Here is an 18,396-nt window from a genome sequence, read left to right on the forward strand (position 1 = left end):
GAGGGGACAGCAAATTATTATATATATATATATATATATATATATATTACATATACACACACACACACACACACACACACACACACACACATACATACACACACACACTATAAATATCAAGTCCATTTATATATTAATGTAATTTTGCCTGGTGTATGCAGTGGGGCAGCCGTTTGGTACAGAAACAGCAAGATTGCGGTGATCACTGTAGGGGCCATTTCACACAGAAGGCATAGGGGCAGTAAAAACAGGAAGTGGATCTGCATTTTTACAACCCACCTGAATCCTAATATTGCAGCCAAATTGTGCAGTACACATGCAGCAGTTTTACTTCCTCACTGCAGTAAATTTAACTCAGCCTACAGAGCTGAAAGTTAGCACCACCTGTCAAACTCACCCACTGAGGTCAATGAGACCATGCCACAACTGTGAACCAACCAACTGGTTGTAGTGCGGTATTTCAGTGCAAAATCCACAAAGCATGCATTCAGGAGGCGGCTTTTAAATGCCTGGAAGTCATTACAGATCACTTTTCAGAGGGTGGAACAGACTGCTGCCCATGGCAAAGAGCCCTACTTGCGTCAAGTACTACATTGATCATCAGCTTCCTCAACGGCCCCTGAGGTATGAGATATGCATATATACATTGGTCTAAGCTGGACCATAGTAACTACACAATTAAGATCATACCTGGTGTTCAGCTGTAAAGGTCAGTTAAATTACCACACAAGTTATAACTCAAGATAACACTGAAAGACAAGGCTACTACAGGTATCCTGCTGACTCAGAGGAGGGACACAATCCCCCCCCCTCCTCTAATACCAAAGATTGGACTTGTAACCTGTTTCTGAAGGCTGAAAAAACAAACAGACAGGTGCTGTAGCCAACATCAGAAAGGTTACTATAGCTTACAATACTTAATTTCTCAAGTAAATGCACAGATCTGATTGTGCAGATCAAACATTGTGTAAACTTTAACTAGTTCAATACCGGGAACTTTCACCCCCCTTCCTGCCCAGGCCAATATTCAGCACTGTCACACTTTGACAATCACGCGGACATGCTACACTGTACCTACATGAACTTTTTATATTTTTTTTAACACAGATCGAGCTTTCTTTTGGTGGCATTTAATCACTACTGGGTTTTTCATTTTTTGCTGAATGAAAAAAGACCAACATGAGACTACACTTATGGGTACTGGTGAGGTTGCACTGATGGGCACCGATAAGGGGGCACTGCCCTGATTATCAGTGTAAATGTGCCCTGTCAGACTTGCCAGTTACTGGCTCACTTTACCGCATGCTGTGACATCGCATGAGGAAATGAATGCAGATAACCGGCAAGTTTGCGTACATGTGATCAACTGTGATTGAACATTTGATCACATGATAAAAGGGCCGCTGTGGTTGGACCTTTACCTCGATCTGTAATCAACTGTGTCCTTCAGACACATCGATCACAGGGCACGCAGGAGGCGTGTTCTGGGAGGACGTCCATGAACATCCTCTCAGAACAACAGAGCCCCGCTGTAGCCGCCATTCAGCTATGACGCAGCATCAAAGTGGTTAAACATGTTGCTTTCTTTGATGTTGCATCCTTTGTGACTTAGTCCTCATGCAGTGAATAGTCAACATTTTTAACCCTTACGTTGCTAGTTTTAGTAAAAAGATAGGAAACTATATCATATTTATTTGTTCAAAACTCGTTTTTACATTTCTTCAGTTACTTCCCAGGAGTCTTCAGGAGGGGAGGAGGGGTTTTCTCAGCTAAGCACACTATCCTGCCTGCATGCCTCAACTAAGGGCAGATGGAATGCAGAAGAAAATGCTACATGAATAATCTGCCCTCAAGATGGCCACGGCCAAACAGGTTAGGGGGTGTTTTTCAAAGCAAAATAAAGCAGGGAGACATGGATGGATGGGGGAGTTTGCTTTTAATATTAAAAATCAATGAAATAGCATTTTTGCTTTGTGGTGCTCAGATGCAGTGTTTTGCTATAACCACTTGCTGACAACGTAATAGCCGAATAATCGCTACAGAGTGGCTAGCCAGTTCTGGGAGGGCGTCATATGACAGCTTCCAACAGCCCACCTGCTGTGGCACGCTCTGTGGTCACTGTGTCCTCCGGACACCATTGATCACAGATCAGGGTAAAGAGCAAATCAGCAGCTCTTTAACATGTGATCAGCTGTGTTCAAACACAGCTGATCACAATGTAAACACCAGTTATTGGCATTCCTTTCCTCACAAGAGGAAAGGAGAGCTGATAACTGGCTTGTGTGAAAGGGACATCTACACTGATAATCAGGGCCCCGATTATCAGTGCAGTCCCAACAGTGCCCATCAGTTCCACCTATCAGCGCTCATCAGTGCCACCTACAGCCAGTGAAGGAGAAAAATTACCTGTTTGGAAAATTTCATAACAAACTATGAAAATTTTTTTTTTTTCAAAAATTGTTCAGTATTTTTTCGTTTATTTAGCAAATATAAAAAAAAAAAAAAAAAAAAAAAACCACACACCACACAGTGGTGATTGAATACCACCAAAAAAAAAAAAAATTATAAAAAATATGTCATATGGGTACAGTGTAGCATGACCGCGCAATTGTCACTCAAAGTGTGACAGCGCTGAAAGCTCAAAATTGGCCTCTTCAGGAAGGGGGAAAAAGTGACCAGTAGGCAAATGATTACATATAGTTATGCAATGGTGAGTTATAGTTAAGGTTTAAAAAAAAAAAAAAAAAAGACACAAGTCCAACCTGTGTGTGTGATTATATGTCAGTATTACATTGTATATCCCTGTATGTTGTGGTCGTTTAGGTGCTTATCTAATAGTTTTTTGAAACAATTGATGCACCCTGCTGAGACCACCGCCTGTGGAAGGGAATTCCACATCCTTGCTGCTTTTACAGTAAAACAACCCTCTTTACGTAGTTTAAGGTTAAACCTCTTTTTCTTCTAATTTTAATGAGTGGCCACGTGTCTTGTTAAACTCCCTTCCGTGAAAAAGTTTAATCCCTATTGTGGGGTCACCAGTACAGTATTTATAAATTGAAATCATATCCCCTCTCAAGCGTCTCTTCTCCAGAGAGAATACGTTCAGTGCTCGCAACCTTTCCTCATAACTAATACCCTCCAGAACCTTTATTAGCTTTATTGCTCTTCTTTGTACTCGCTCAATTTCCAGTACATCCTTCTTGAGGACTGGTGCCCAGAACCGGACAGCATACTCTAGGTGCGGCGGACCAGAGTCTTGTAGAGCGGGAGAATTATCGTTTTATCTCTGTAGTTGATCCCTTTTTTTAATGCATGCCAATATTCTGTTTGCTTTGTTAGCAGCAGCTTGGCATTGCATGCCATTGCTGAGCCTATCATCTACTAAGACCCCCAGGTCCTTTTCCATCCTAGATTGCCCCAGAGGTTCTCCCCCTAGTGTATAGATTGCATTCATATTTTTGCCACCCAAATGCATTATTTTACATTTACATTGTGAAGACTGAGAAGAATAAATTCAATACCTTCGCCATCTCCCCCATCCTTTGTAACCAGATGTCCTCCCTCATTATTTATGTGGCCAATATGGTCTGTCCTCATTTTTTTACTGTTTACATACTTAAAGAATTTCTTGGGATTTTTTTTGCTTTCCTCCACTATATGCCTTTCGTGTTCTATCTTAGCCGCCCTAATTGCACCCTTACATTTCTTGTTGCATTCATAATAAAGTCTGGATGCTGATGATCCCTCAACCTTGTATTTTTTGAAGGCCTTCTCCTTTGCTTTTATATGCATTTTTACATTGGAGTTAAGCCATCAAGGAGTTTTGTTCACTCTTTTAAAATGTATTACCCAATGGGATGCATTGGCTAATGCCCTTAAAGCAAACCCATCTCTCCTCTGTGTTCTTTGTTCCTAAGATTTTATCCCAATTTATGCCTTCTAGGAAGGTTCGTAGTTTAGGGAAGTTGGCTCTTCTGAAATTCAGTGTCTTTGTATTCCCCTAATGTTTCCTATTTGTGTGATTTATACTGAAGCCAATTGAAGTGTGATCGCTGTTTCCTAAATTTCCCCGTATTTCCACATCCGTGATCAGGTCAGTATTGTTGGTAATCAGTAGATCCAGTAACGCTTTATTTCTAGTTGGTGCGTCTACCATCTGAACCATGCAATTGTCCTGCAAGACATTTAGGAACTGGCGAGCCTTAGACGAATTAGTGGTTTCCTCGCCCAGTCCATGTCTGGATAATAAAAATCCCCCATTATGATAACACTTCCCATGCTTGCTGCTAATTCAAATTCTGAAAGGAGATCAGTCTCCCCCTTCATCCTCAGGTTAAAGGGCCTTTAGCATACTCCCAGTATTATTTTCCCCTTAGCTTCATCCCTTTGGAGCTCTACCCATAAGGATTCCACCTCCTCCCTAGCTCCCTTAGTGATGTGTTCTCTCACATTCACTTGTACATTATTCTTGATATATGGGCATACCCCTCCCCCTTTTTTACCCTCTCTATCATTACAAAACGGCTACAAAATTATAGATTACTAATCATTTGTATGCAGATACAATGAATTGAAAAAGTATTCACACCCTTTGAAATTTTCCACATTTTGTCATGTTACAAACAAAAACGTATTGGGATTTTATGTGATAGTCCAAAACAAAGTGGCACATAATTGTGAAGTGAAAGGAAAATGATAAATGGTTTTCAATTTTTTTTTTATAAATAAATATCTGAAAAGTGTGGTGTGCATTTGTACTCAGCCCTCCTGAGTCAATATTTGTAGAACCACCTTTAGCTGCAATTACAGCTGCAAGTATTTTTGGGGAGGTCTCTACCAGCTTTGCACATCTAGAGAATGATATTTTTGCCCATTTTTTTTTGCAAAATAGCTCAAGCTCTGTCAGATTGGATGGAGAGTGTCTGAACAGCAATTTTCAATTGGATTTAGGTCTGGACTTTGACTGGGCCATTCTAACACATGAATATGCTTTAATCTAAACCAGGGGTGTCCAAACCTTTTTCAAAGAGGACCATTAAAATTCGGTCTAAGTGTGTTAGTCCGAGTACTAATACACTGCCCAGCAAGAATTCTCTTGCCTTTGTGGCTGCGTGCCATTTCATATATATATATATATATATATATATATATATATATATACATACATACATACACACACACACACACACACACACACACACATATACATACACTCTTTTGTGGCCCCCCAAGGAATCCCAACAAATCCGAGCGCCGCTCAGGACTAAGGATGAGCTTGGGTGTTTTATTTGGATATAACGTATTAATCAAAGTAGAACACACACCGTCACTTTAAGAGGGAGGTTTTAGGAAAAAAAAAAAAAACTAATTTTAAATAAAGAACTGAAGCAAAATAAGGGTCAGTGCCCATCAATGCAGCCTAATCAGTGCCCATCTGCAGCCTCAAATGCAGCCTCGCCATTGCATGAATGCAGCCTCGCCATTGCATGACTGCAGCCTCGCCATTACATGACTGCAGCCTCGCCATTACATGACTGCAGCCTCGCCATTACATGACTGCAGCCTCGCCATTACATGACTGCAGCCTCGCCATTGACATGAAAGCAGCCTCAAATGCAGTCTCACCATTGCATGAATGCAGCCTTACCATTGACATGAAAGCAGCCTCTCTGACACCCAGTCAGAGAGAACCTTCCCGCCACCCTGTCAATATAAACCTAAATCAAGATCTTTTCCCTTACTTCATGGTAATCCCAATATTTGGGCTTTCACCCAACAAGTAATTAAAGAAATTCAAACTACCAAATGGAAATGGTTCAACAGGGAATCCAATCTTAGTTCTTCTCAATGAAAGGCTTTAACCACCTTGAAACAAAAATGATCAGATAATTATCAAACCTTCTGACAAAAGGAGGAAATATAGTTGTAATGAATCTTGACCAATATAAAACTATGGTCCCCCCTGGTATAGGCCTATTCCTTTGGCACAGGTCAACTATGCTGAAACTAAATATCGAATTTTGATTGCTTGGGCCTTTAATAAGGGCCCGATCGACCAGAAGACTTTGGAATTTTTGACAGTCAACACTCCTAGAGTTCCCACACTATATGCGTTGTCCAAGATACACAAAAATGCCAAATTTCCTCCGGCTGCCTTACCGAACCTGCCAGTAAACTTGTGGATGACTATTTATGTCCTCATGATAGATCTTTAAGTTCCTATATCCAGGAAACTGCCAATCTTCTTAGATCCTTAGATGGCATTTGTGTCCCCGACTGTTCCTGGTTGGTGGCCATTGATGTTGAGGCTCTCTACAATTCCATCCCTCATAAATTGGGGGTTGGAGTTGTTGAAGGTTTCCTACCTGAGCGAGGCCCTAGGGCCAACTCCTATAATGAATTTGTTTCCAGCCTGCTTCTTTGTGTCCTGATTATTAACATTTTTATATTTGATCGCTCCCCCTACCTCCAGGTACAGGGTGTGGCGATGGGGACTAAATGTGCCCCATCGTACGCCAATCTGTACCTGGGGGGGGGGGCGGGAGCGAGAAATTTTCTCCTCCAATGAATTTCAAGATTTCTTTGAAAATGTACCAATTTGGCGTTGTTTTATCGATGACATTTTTGTCATCTGGACTGGCACCAGAGATCAGCTTCTCCTCTTTATGACTAAATTGGAGAGCAAATCGGTATAATTTAAAATTTACCATGGTATACAATCAAAAGTCGATTAATCTTCTCGATCTTCATAAACTCTGATGGTACAATAGGGTCTTCTTTATTCTGAAAACCATCTGCCGGCAATACAATACTGCATGCAGCAAGTTCCCATCCAAGACCTTTGGTCCAAAGTATTCCATATAGTCAGTACCTCAGACTACGCAGGAATTGTAGCTGTGAGGAGGATTTTGAACTTGAAGCCAGAGCCCTACGGTCCCGTCTATTGGACAGGGGCTATAGTTGCTCCTGCCCAAGGAAGGCCTATCACAGAGCTAGATCTAGAAACAGGCTGGAACTAATACGTGCTTATAAAATTCCTAAAGAGGAACAAAAGGTACGATTAATCACAAGATTTGCTGGCGAGCATAAAAAGGTTCGTCATATAATTCAAAAGTATTGGCACCTCTTGGCTACTGACGATGTGATTGCAAAGTATGTCAATCCATATCCTCAGATCACGTATAGGAAGATCTTTAAAAAGGACCAATTGGTTCATAGCCACCTTATGCCTAGAAAGGGTGAATCAAGTCGTAGGGGAACCACTCCATGCGGTAGGTGTAAATTTTGCAGATTTTCTATTATTTCAGCTGAGCTGGCTTTGCCAAATGGAAGGTGTGTGTTTGTCAAGCATTCTATGTATGAAAAACTAAAAAAGACCATTTTCCCACAGAATCAGAGATCATGTTTCTCTTGTTCAAAAGAAGAGAATGGAGACTCCCATTAGTTGCCATATGGGACTCGATCATTCCTTTCAGGTTTCTAAAATGAAATTCTTTGCGCTTGAACATTTACCAACTCATGACAGGGGTGGGGATCTTGATAGGACTCTCCCTCAGCGTGGACCAAGATGGATTAATTCCCTGGCAGTCACTGTCCATCCAGGCTTGAATTAATCCATCAGCTATAAGCCATTCCTCTAAATAGATTTTGCCATGCTCTTCAAATTTTGAGAATACTGGATTGGTTTATATCATTCTCTATATGGTATGATGTATAATGTATTCCCAATTATTTTTTGGCTATTATGGATTGTTGTAACGTTGATTGTGGATTTGCACAGCATTTCTAGGTCATCTCAGGTCAATTTACTGGTGTTTCTAATGCCGCGTACACACGGTCGGACTTTTCGTCTACAAAAGTCCGACAGCCTGTCCGACAGACTTCCGGCGGACTTCCGGCGGACTTGCAGCAGACTTTCTAACGAACGGACTTGCCTACACACGACCACACAAAAGTCCGACGGATTCGTACGTGATGACGTACACCGGACTAAAATAAGGAAGTTCATAGCCAGTAGCCAATAGCTGCCCTAGCATGGGTTTTTGTCCGTCGGACTAGCACACAGACGAGCGGATTTCGGGGTCCGTCGTAGTTACGACGTAAAGATTTGAAGCATGTTTCAAATCTAAAGTCCGTCGGATTTGAGGCTGAAAAAGTCTGCTGAAAGTCCGGAGAAGCCCACACACGATCGGATTACCAGCCAGCTTTAGTCCATCGGCGTCCGTTGGACTTTTGTAGATGAAAAGTCCGACCGTGTGTACGCGGCATAAGATTTTTTGATCTTGGTTCTTGAAATCGGTCAGTTGTACACCATCTAGTATCCTTGTCACTGCCGATGTCAGCTCATTGTACACCATTATTGGGCATGAGAACGCATTGTCTTCAGTACAATGGGCTCTATCCAGTTCTGACCTTCCAAGGAAACCTAAAAAGTTTCTCTCAAAAGGCCTAAGTTTCTGAGTCTAAGCCTAAGTTTCTTTATCCAGAAACTATTGTTGGTACGATCGACAATTCTTCTTGCAGACAAGAGGGGTTGCGATGGGAGCCCGTTTTGCTCCCAGTGTGGCTAATTTATTTATGGCTCGCTGGGAGGAAGAGGCTGTCTTCAAAAATTGTCCCCCTGAGCTTGCCTGCTACAGAAGATTCATAGATGATCTCATCCTAATCTGGGAGGGAGTCTGATCTAGTCTGGATAGTTTTATCCAGACATTGAAAAACAATACCAAAAATATACAGTTAACTTGGAATATAAAGCACAGAACGTATGGTCTTTCTTGATCAGATTTGTAATGTAAGGATGGTGATCACTTCTGCTTGTGCAATTATTTCAAACCGACCGACCGGAACTTTGTATTACAATCTCAGGTCCTCTTGTCTAGATTCCAGTAAAAGGGGTATATGAAATCCACCCTGGACAGTGAAATAGAGAGAGTACGCACTATGGACAGACAGATATTGGATTCTAATCAGACTAAAGCAATCAGTACTAATGTCTCAAATTTTAAGATGGTATTCAACTACGACGTCCAGCATAAAAAGTTTGAGAAGCTAGTACTTAATAACTGGTCCATTTTGAAACAGGATAAGGAATTAGGCCCTCTATTACCACAGCGACCATCATTCATATACAAAAAAGCTCCTTCCTTACGGGACTGTCTGGCCCTGGGAGTCATTGCCCCACGTTTTAATCGGAAAGCCAGTTATTTTCTTTCCTTTCTGGATTTTATGCCTGTGGGCGGTGTACCGTCTGTAAACATTCAAACTTTAACATTAAGAAGCAGAAATCATTTCAGGCTTCAGCGACAAATAAAAAAAAATACAAGATTCGACAACTAATTACTTGTGCGATTATTGGTGTTGTTTACATGCTCGAATGTGAGTGTGGCTTGCAATATATTGGTAGGACCTCTTCATGTCAGATTAGGGGAGCATGTAAACAACATCAAGAAAGGACTAAAAACACACATGTATCCAGGCATTTCAAATTGGTTCATAACCAGAACCCTAGGCGTTTGAAATTCTGCGACATTGAAAGAGTCACAAAGCATTGGAGAGGAGGCAACTTCATACATCAACTGAGCCACAGGGAATCTCTTTGGATACATGAGACAAAAGTTTTAGTACCAGCAGGCATGAACGTTGATTTTGACGCAAATTGTTTTATTTCTGACCGTTAAGTTTATAATTTATGCAAACACATGTCAATATGTGCATTTGTGTTGTTTTTGAGGATCAATGAGAACACAGGTTGATGTGCAATTATAAAGAATGATCATTATCTTTTTATTATCACAAATTAGTCGTTTGATAGATTTTTTATTTTTCCAATTACTGTGTGCCTTTGTGTCCGTTTAAAGACGTGACTTACAGTGCAATTTTTTTCCTCACCTTAGGGTTTTGACAACCATTTCAGAGTTACAATATGCCTTCTTTCCATCTTGATCGACTCAGTAATGTACACTAGTTGTACCTTGACAGATATACTTGCCACGGACCTTTTGTTTTTATCTGACTAATGCCGCGTACACGCGATCGGACATTCCGACAACAAAATCCATGTTTTTTTTCCGACAGATGTTGGCTCAAACTTGTCTTGCATACACACAGTCACACAAATCTTGTTGGAAATTCTGAATGTCAAGAACGCGGTGACGTACAACACGTACTACGAGCCGAGAAAAATTAAGTTCAATAGCCAGTGCGGCTCTTCTGCTTGATTCCGAGCATGCGTGGAATTTTGTGCGTCGGAATTGTGTACACACGATCGGAATTTCCGACAACAGATTTTGTTGTCGGAAAATTTGAGATCCAGATCTCAAATTTTGTTTGTCAGAAATTCCTACGGAAAATGTTATAGATATATAAAGCGGGTGTCTCACGTAATTTTGTCACCACTGATGAAGTCCCGCCTCCTGGGATGCAATGGGTACAGAACCACGTGACGTCACCCACGTCTTGTCGTTGATCCTAGTGGATTGTTTTACTACCTGCCCATCACCTTGCACTGAGAAACAGTTCTATATTTGTAAGTGCAACTTTTTATTTTGAATAAATTATTTTACCAAACGGAGAGCACCATATTCTGCTACTTCTTTTCCATGTACAAGTGAACCGGAGCCTATGGTCAGAGCACAAGGGATCTCACAACCATTAGTATGCACTCCTCTCTAGCGTTCAGCATATCCAGTGACCAGCCGTTATACCCTGAGGGAACTGCCTATGTGACCCGTCTGATTTACTCAGGGGTCCATTCATTGAGGTGAGCTGCTAGGAATATTGCCGGTGGAGGTTGTCACACGATCACCTTGTATCTCATCCATAGAAGCACTTTCTTTCAACAATGTGCATGACTAATAGTTGTCTTGTGGACAGATGCTCCCACCTGAGCTGTGGATCTCTGCAGCTCCTCCAGAGTTACCATGGGCCTCTTGACTGCTTCTCTGATTAATGCTCTTCTTGCCCGGCCTGTCCGTTTAGGTGGATGGCCATGTCTTGGTAGATTTGCAGTTGTTCCATACTCTTCATTTTGGGATGATGGATTAAACAGTGCTCCATGAGATGTTCAAAGCTTGGGATATTTATTTTTTTATTTTATTAAAACCTAACCCTGCTTTAATCTTCTCCACAACTTTATCCCTGACCTGTGATGTGTTCCTTGGCCTTCATGATGCCGTTTGTTCACTAAGTTTCTCTAACAAACATCTGAGGGCTTCACAGAACAGCTGTATTTATACTGAGATTAAAATTACACACAGGTGGACTCCATTTACTAATTAGGTGACTTCCGAAGGCAATTGGTTCCACTAGATTTTAGTTAGGGGTATCAGAGTAAAGGGGGCTGAATACAAATACACGGCACACTTTTCAAATATTTGTAAAAAATGTTAAAAATCATTTTCTTTCCACTTCACAATTTTGTGCCACTTTGTGTTAGTCTATCACATACAGTATAATCCCAAACAAATACATTTACATTTTTGGTTGTAACATGACAAAATTTCAAGGGGGTATGAATACTTTAAGGCACTGTATAAGATATCAAAGGGCACACAAAAAGGATTGAACTTAGAACCATAACACATCACACCTAATATATTATTTTAAAGTAAAGTAGACTGATCAAAAAAAAAAAAAAAAAAAAAAAAAACAAAACACCTCAAGACAAGTGAATAAAACTCCTTGGTTTGTTTGCCCCAAAACAGAACAGTTTATCCTGGGGTAGGGGTGGCACCTAATCAGCAGTTTTTTTTATGTTGAACATCCCATTAAGAATGAAGAAGATATGACTAAGTTAGGATAAAGCATAAATAAAAAGAAAAATGTCTCAATTCACCTGTAGTCACAATGCTCACATTTAAATGGTCGCTCATCACTGTGCCTGAAGCGAATGTGAGTCCGTAAGGTGGATGGCAGTGGGCATGTCATATCACACAGAGGGCACTTATAATGGTTTACTGTAACACAGGGAAAATATAATAAAACCTTGCAATAATGAATGCATATATACATTAAAAAAACTGCAGGTAAAATGACTGTTAGGATTAAAATATATGTATTTACACATGAACCAAATAATGTGGTATTTAACATGACAGCCATTATTGGGAAATGAGGCGAGGCAAGGCAATACAGCAAGGAAATGCATTTCAAAGGTTTAACAAAAATAAAACTGATTAAAAATCATTTAAAAATAAATTTGTACAGTGAAATATTTGGTATATTTGAGCTTATAGATATACTGTTTAATAAATATATACTCATGTTTATCAAATAAGAATGCAAAAATTATTTTGGTAGGAAAGTCAGTCAGTTATTGTCGCCCGATGCTGCTAAATTTAGTCTGTGCCTAGGTTTAAAAGACCTCATAAAAATTATATACCGAAGTGCAATAATCAGCACTCAATATAAAGGACAAGTTACAAAAACACTTGTCAAAACTTACCATGATTTCGCATGTGATCTCGCAGCAGCCTTTCTGTTGCAAATCTCTTTGAACAATGTGTACACTGGAATCTATGTTCTGCACAGGTGACACAAAAAATAGACAGAAGGAAGTAACATCTTAGAAACCGAACTAAACTCTCTCAATCATCATAAACTATTTTTAATCCTTATGCTGCTAGCATTAGTAAATAGATTGGAAGTCGTAAAAGAAAAAAAAAAATTAAAACAAAACATAATATATTTGTTTAGTTGCTTCCTGGTTTCTGTGCTAGGTCAAAATGATGTCATATATCTCAAGAGTCTTCATAGGCATGAGGGGTGTCACACCTTCCTGTCTGCATGACTAAGCTAAGGGCAGATGGATTCCAGTAAATAAATGCTACATGAATCATGCGTGCAATATGTCAAATTTTTGTTTCTCCACTTTGTGTACCATACCAATACAAACAAAAGAAATAAACATGAGAATGCCGAAACATTTGTAATTGCAACAATTTTCTGGGCGAAGTGGTGCTTTATCTGACAGAAATGCAGGGGTGTCCATATTGTTGGCCATGACTGTATGTGTATATATATTTGTGCTCATGAGTTTACATACCCTGGCAGAATTTATGATTTCTTGGCCATTTTTCAGAGAATATGAATGATAAACACAAAAACCCTTTCCTTCACTCATGGTTAGTGTTTGGCTGAAGCCATTTATTATCAAATCAACTGTTTACTCTTTTTAAATCATAAGGACAACAGAAACTACCCAAATGACCCTGATCAAAGGTTTACATACCCCAGTTCTTAATACCGTGTATTGCCCTTTTTTAACATCAATGACAGCTTAAAGTCTTTTGAGGTATTTGTGGATGAGGCTCTTTATTTTCTCAGATGGTAAAGCTGCCCATTCCTCTTGGCAAAAAGCATCCAGTTCCTGTAAATTCTTGGGCTGTCTTGCATGAACTGCACGTTTGAGATCTCCCCAGAGTGGCTCAATATTGAGGTCAGGAGACTGAGATGGCCACTCCAGAACCTACACTTTATTCTGCTGTAGCCAATGACAGATCGACTTTGCCTTGTGTTTTAGATCATTGTCAGGTTGGAATGTCCAAGTACGTCCCATGTGCAGCATCCTGGCTGATGAATGCAAATGTTCCCCCAGTATTATTTGATAACATACTGCATTCATCTTGCCATCAATTTTGACTTTTGACCAAATTCCCTGTGCCTTTGTAGCTCACACATCCCCAAAACATCAGCGATCCACCTCCATGTTTCACAGTAGGAATGGTGTACTTTTCATCATAGGTCTCGACTCCTCTCCAAATGTAGCGTTTATGGTTGTGGCCAAAAAGTTCAATTCACTTCAATAACTCCAAATGACTTTGTGCCAATAGGTTTGAGGCTTGTCTCTGTGCTGTTTGGCGTATTGTAAGTGGGATACTTTGTGACATTTGCATAGTAATGGCTTTCTTCTGGCGACTCGACCATGCAGTCCATCTTTCTTGTGCCTCCTTATTGTGCATCTTGAAACAGCTGCACCACATGTTTTCAGAGAGTCCTGTATTTCATCTGAAGTTATTTGTGGGTTTTTCTTTGCATCCCGAACAATATTCCTGGCAGTTGTGGCTGAAATTTAGTTGGTCTGCCTGAACGTAGGGCTGGGGGAAAAAAAAAAAAATATCGATCTAAATCTTGCATCGAGTTGAGGTCAAATCGATCCAAAATTTCAGCAAATCGTTTTTTTTTTTTTTTCCCCCCCACCAGGACCGGCGCTGACACTGCGCCGGTCCTGAGGAGCTGCAGGCAGGAATTTTTAGTCGAGGCCGCGGCTTCGGCCTTGTCCGCAAGGCCGGATGCCACAGACTAGGCCGAAGCCGCGGCCCCGCCTAAAAGCTTCTGCGCGCTGCTCCTCAGGACCGGCGCGGTGTCCAAAAAAAAAAAAAAAAAAAAAAAAAAACCACACACACACACACACACACACAAACACGATTCAATTATCGAGTTTTTTTTTTTTTTTTTTTTTTTAAATAAAAATTTGCAGATTTTTTTTTTTTTTGGAGAAAATCGCCCAGCTCTACCTGAACGTAGTTTGGTTTCAACAGAACCCCTCATTTTCCACTTCTTGGTTAGAGTTTGAACACTGCTGATTAGCATTCTCAATTCCTTGGATATCTTTTTATATCCCATATTATATATATATATATATATATATATATATATATATATATATATATATATATATATATATATATATATATATATATATATATATATATACACATATATACACACACATACACATACATACATACACACACACACTAATTACAAGCAAACAGATCACAGGTGAGGATGGTTACCTTTAATAGCCATTCAAACCGATTTGTGTCAACTTGTGTGCATGTTATCAGGCCAAAATCACCAGGGCGTGTAAACTTTTGATCAGGGTCATTTGGGTAGTTTCTGTTGTGATTATGATTTAAAAAGAGTAAACACAGTTGATGATAATAAATGGCTTCAGCCAAAACTCTAACCTTGAGTGAAAGAAAAAGTTTGTGTTATTCATATTCTCTGAAAAATGGCCAAGAAATATATATTTATTCTCTCTCTCACACACTCACACACACACACACAGTGGGGACAGAAAGTATTCAGACCCCCTTAAATGTACACACAGCACCCTATATTGACCAAAAAAAAAAAAACAACACAGAATTGTTGACATTTTTGCAGATTTATTAAAAAAGAAAAACTGAAATATCACATGGTCCTAAGCATTCAGACCCTTTGCTGTGACACTCATATATTTAACTCAGGTGCTGTCCATTTCTTCTGATCATCCTTGAGATGGTTCTACGCCTTCATTTGAGTCCAGCTGTGTTTGATTATACTGATTGGACTTGATTAGGAAAGCCGCACACCTGTCTATATAAGACCTTAAGTGCCGGTTCACATAGGGGCGACTTGTCAGGCGACCTAGTCGCCTGACAAGTCGCCTCCCGTTCTGTGCTACGGAACCGTTCTAATAGGAGCGACGCAAGTCGCTCCGACTTAGAAAAAGGTTCCTGTACTACTTTGGGGGCGACTTGGGGCGACTTGCATAGACTTCTATACAGAAGTCGTTTTGCAAGTCGCCTCAGAAGTCGTTTGCAGGTCGCCTCGCTGAGGCGACCTGCAAGTCGTGCCGCCCCTGTGTGAACCGGCACTTAGACCCCATTCACACAGGGGCAACACGACTTGCCGGTCGCCTCAGCGAGGCGACCTGCAAACGAATGGCCGGGCGACTTGCAAAACGACTTCTGCATAGAAGTCTATGCAAGTCGCCCCAAGTCGCCCCCGAAGTCGTACAGGAACCTTTTTCTAAGTCGGAGCGACTTAGAACGGCTCCATAGTACAGAACGGGAGGCGACTTGTCAGGCGACTAGGTCGCCTGACAAGTCGTCCCTGTGTGAATGGGGTCTACAGCTCACAGTGAATGTCAGAGCAAATGAGAATCATGAGGTCAAAGGAACTGCCTGAAGAGCTCAGAGACAGAATTGTGGCAAGGCACAGATCTGGCCAAGGTTACAAAAAAAAATTCTGCTGCACTTAAGGATTATGGAGTTTACTGTGCTCTTAGGAACCTTAACTGAAAGACGTTTGGGATGACCAGAACCCTTCGTAGAGCTGGCCGTCCGGCCAAACTGAGCTATCAGGGGAGAAGAGCCTTGGTGAGAGAGGTAAAGAAGAACCCAAAGATCACTGTGGCTGAGCACCAGAGATGCAGTCAGGAGATGGGAGAAAGTTGTAGAAAGTCAACCATCACTGCAGTCCTCCACCAGTCGGGGCTTTATGGCAGAGTGGCCCAACGGAAGCCTCTCCTCAGTGCAAGACACATGAAAGCCTGCATGGAGTTTGCTAAAACACACCTGAAGGACTCCAAGATGGTGAGAAATAAGATTCTCTGGTCTGATGAGACCAAGGTGTCCTTTTATGAAACGGAGATCAGCAGCGATCCCGAGTCTCACCGCTGATCTCAGCTCATTACCAGTTTATGAAACTGAGATAATCAGTGGAGAACATGTTCTCCGCTGATTATCTCAGCACAGTGAGAATTTGTAACTGACTTCACAGAAACGGCCAGTTTATGAAGGTGCGATCTCAGCACCTCACTGGCGATCTGTGACAGAATTCTCACTTTCTGATTCACCATTTCAGAAGTGGAGAATCAGAGTGAGAAGCCTGAAACTGGTGAAATTTATAGTGTGTGTGTGTGTGTGTGTGTGTGTGTGTGTGTGTGTGTGTGTGTGTGTGTGTGTGTGTGTGTGTGTGTGTGTGTGTGTGTGTGTGTATATTTATATTATATACACACACACACATCTATTATATATATTTTTACATTATATATATATTTTTTTTTTAGATGTTCACGTCTCTGGCTGGGTTCACACTTGTGCGATGCATGAACCAGCGTGATTCCTAAGTGGGTTTTCACATCGCACCTACATTGACATCTGCGCACCACTGCGGGTGTCAATGTAAAGTTAATGACACCCCCAGATCATTTCACAGATCGCAGTGCGAACTATGTAATGGTGCAGGAATCGAATCGCATGGGTGTTCACACCCATGCGATCAGATTCCAGTGCGGACCAAATAAAGGGTCCTGTACCATTTTGGTGCAAATGCAATATGATTTAGGGCCAGTTCCCACTGCTGCGGTGTCCGAGATCGGATGTGATTCGCACCGCACTGCAGTGCAAAATCACATCCGATCTCTGTGCAATGCGATTTCAGCCATACAGATAGTATTGCTAAATTTGCATTGCACTCGGACCAAACTCTTACAGGACCCTTTTTTTGGTCCACAGCAGAATCGGATCGCATGGGTGATTCGATTACTGTCCGAGTCTGCAGATCACACTGCGATATGCGAACTGATTTGGGGGTGTTAACTTTTAGGCCCAGTTCACACTTGTGCGATGCCGGACATCGCACAGGCATCGCATGTAATTTGCAGCACACTGCCATTCACATTACATGCGATGTCTGTGCGTTGCGATATCAGCTGTACAGGTAGTATGGCTGATATCGCACTGCATTTGGTGCAAACACGCACAGGACCCTTTTTTCTGTTCGGACCAGAATCGGATCGCATGTCCGGACTGTCAGTTCGCAGTGCGATATGCAAGCTGAACTGGGGGTGTCCTTAACAATGTATTGACACTCCCCAGCGATTCGCATATGGCAGTGTGAACTGACATGCGAGTCGGTGCGATTCGCAGTGTTCTCGCATCGCACCAGTTTATCAATTTTTATGTTTATCAATTATGAAATATATTTTATTTTAATTTATTAATAAATATTTATACTTGTATACTTTATTAAAATTATTTTTTTAATGATTATAAATGTATTTTGCATTTATATGAATGGTGTATAGCTGCATTACATATGTGCATTATATTCATTTACTATACACCATTCACATTTAAATAGGGACATGTATGATCTTTAAATATTGATAAAAACAATGTTTTTTTATAATTAGGTTAATGTATATTGTGTAGGGGGAATTTAACTTTATTATTTTATTAATATGTTGGGGAATAATGTGTGCCGATTTGTGTTACACTTTGTATTTTATGGTTCCTCATACTGTAATCCCGCTATATCACGCGAGATTACAGTGAGAGGAGCCATTCTCAGGAGTTCCCGGCGTTTGTAGATCGCTCCTCAACTCAACATGAGAAGCGATCTACACACTTTCATAAACAGGCACTCAGAGGAGAGCGATCTCCTCTGAGAATGCCTGAGAGCTGAAAAGCGGTATTTTAGCGCACTGTCATAAAAGGACACCCAAGATAGAACTTTTTGGCCTTAATTCTAAACGGTATGTGTGGAGAAAACCAGGCACTGCTCATCACCTGTCCAATACAGTCCCAACAGTGAAGCATGGTGGTGGCAGCATCATGCTGTGGG

General features: G+C 41.0%; 1 protein-coding gene across 2 annotated transcripts in view; it reads right to left on the minus strand.

The window, feature by feature from the left end:
* HINFP (histone H4 transcription factor) overlaps window positions 1-18,396 on the minus strand; it is a 53,447-nt gene that overhangs the window by 16,270 nt on the left and 18,781 nt on the right. The window contains exons 5-6 of one of the 2 annotated variants that reach the window (XM_073602527.1): window positions 12,443-12,520; window positions 11,834-11,954 (exon numbers count right to left, since the gene is read on the minus strand). In XM_073602527.1, the coding sequence (XP_073458628.1) occupies window positions 11,834-11,954; window positions 12,443-12,520 (199 nt within the window). The remainder of the gene's footprint in view (window positions 1-11,833; window positions 11,955-12,442; window positions 12,521-18,396) is intronic. The other variant, XM_073602528.1, reaches the window with a different exon arrangement.

Source organism: Aquarana catesbeiana, linkage group LG10, assembly GCF_042186555.1.
Source record: "Aquarana catesbeiana isolate 2022-GZ linkage group LG10, ASM4218655v1, whole genome shotgun sequence".
Lineage (NCBI taxonomy): Eukaryota > Metazoa > Chordata > Amphibia > Anura > Ranidae > Aquarana > Aquarana catesbeiana.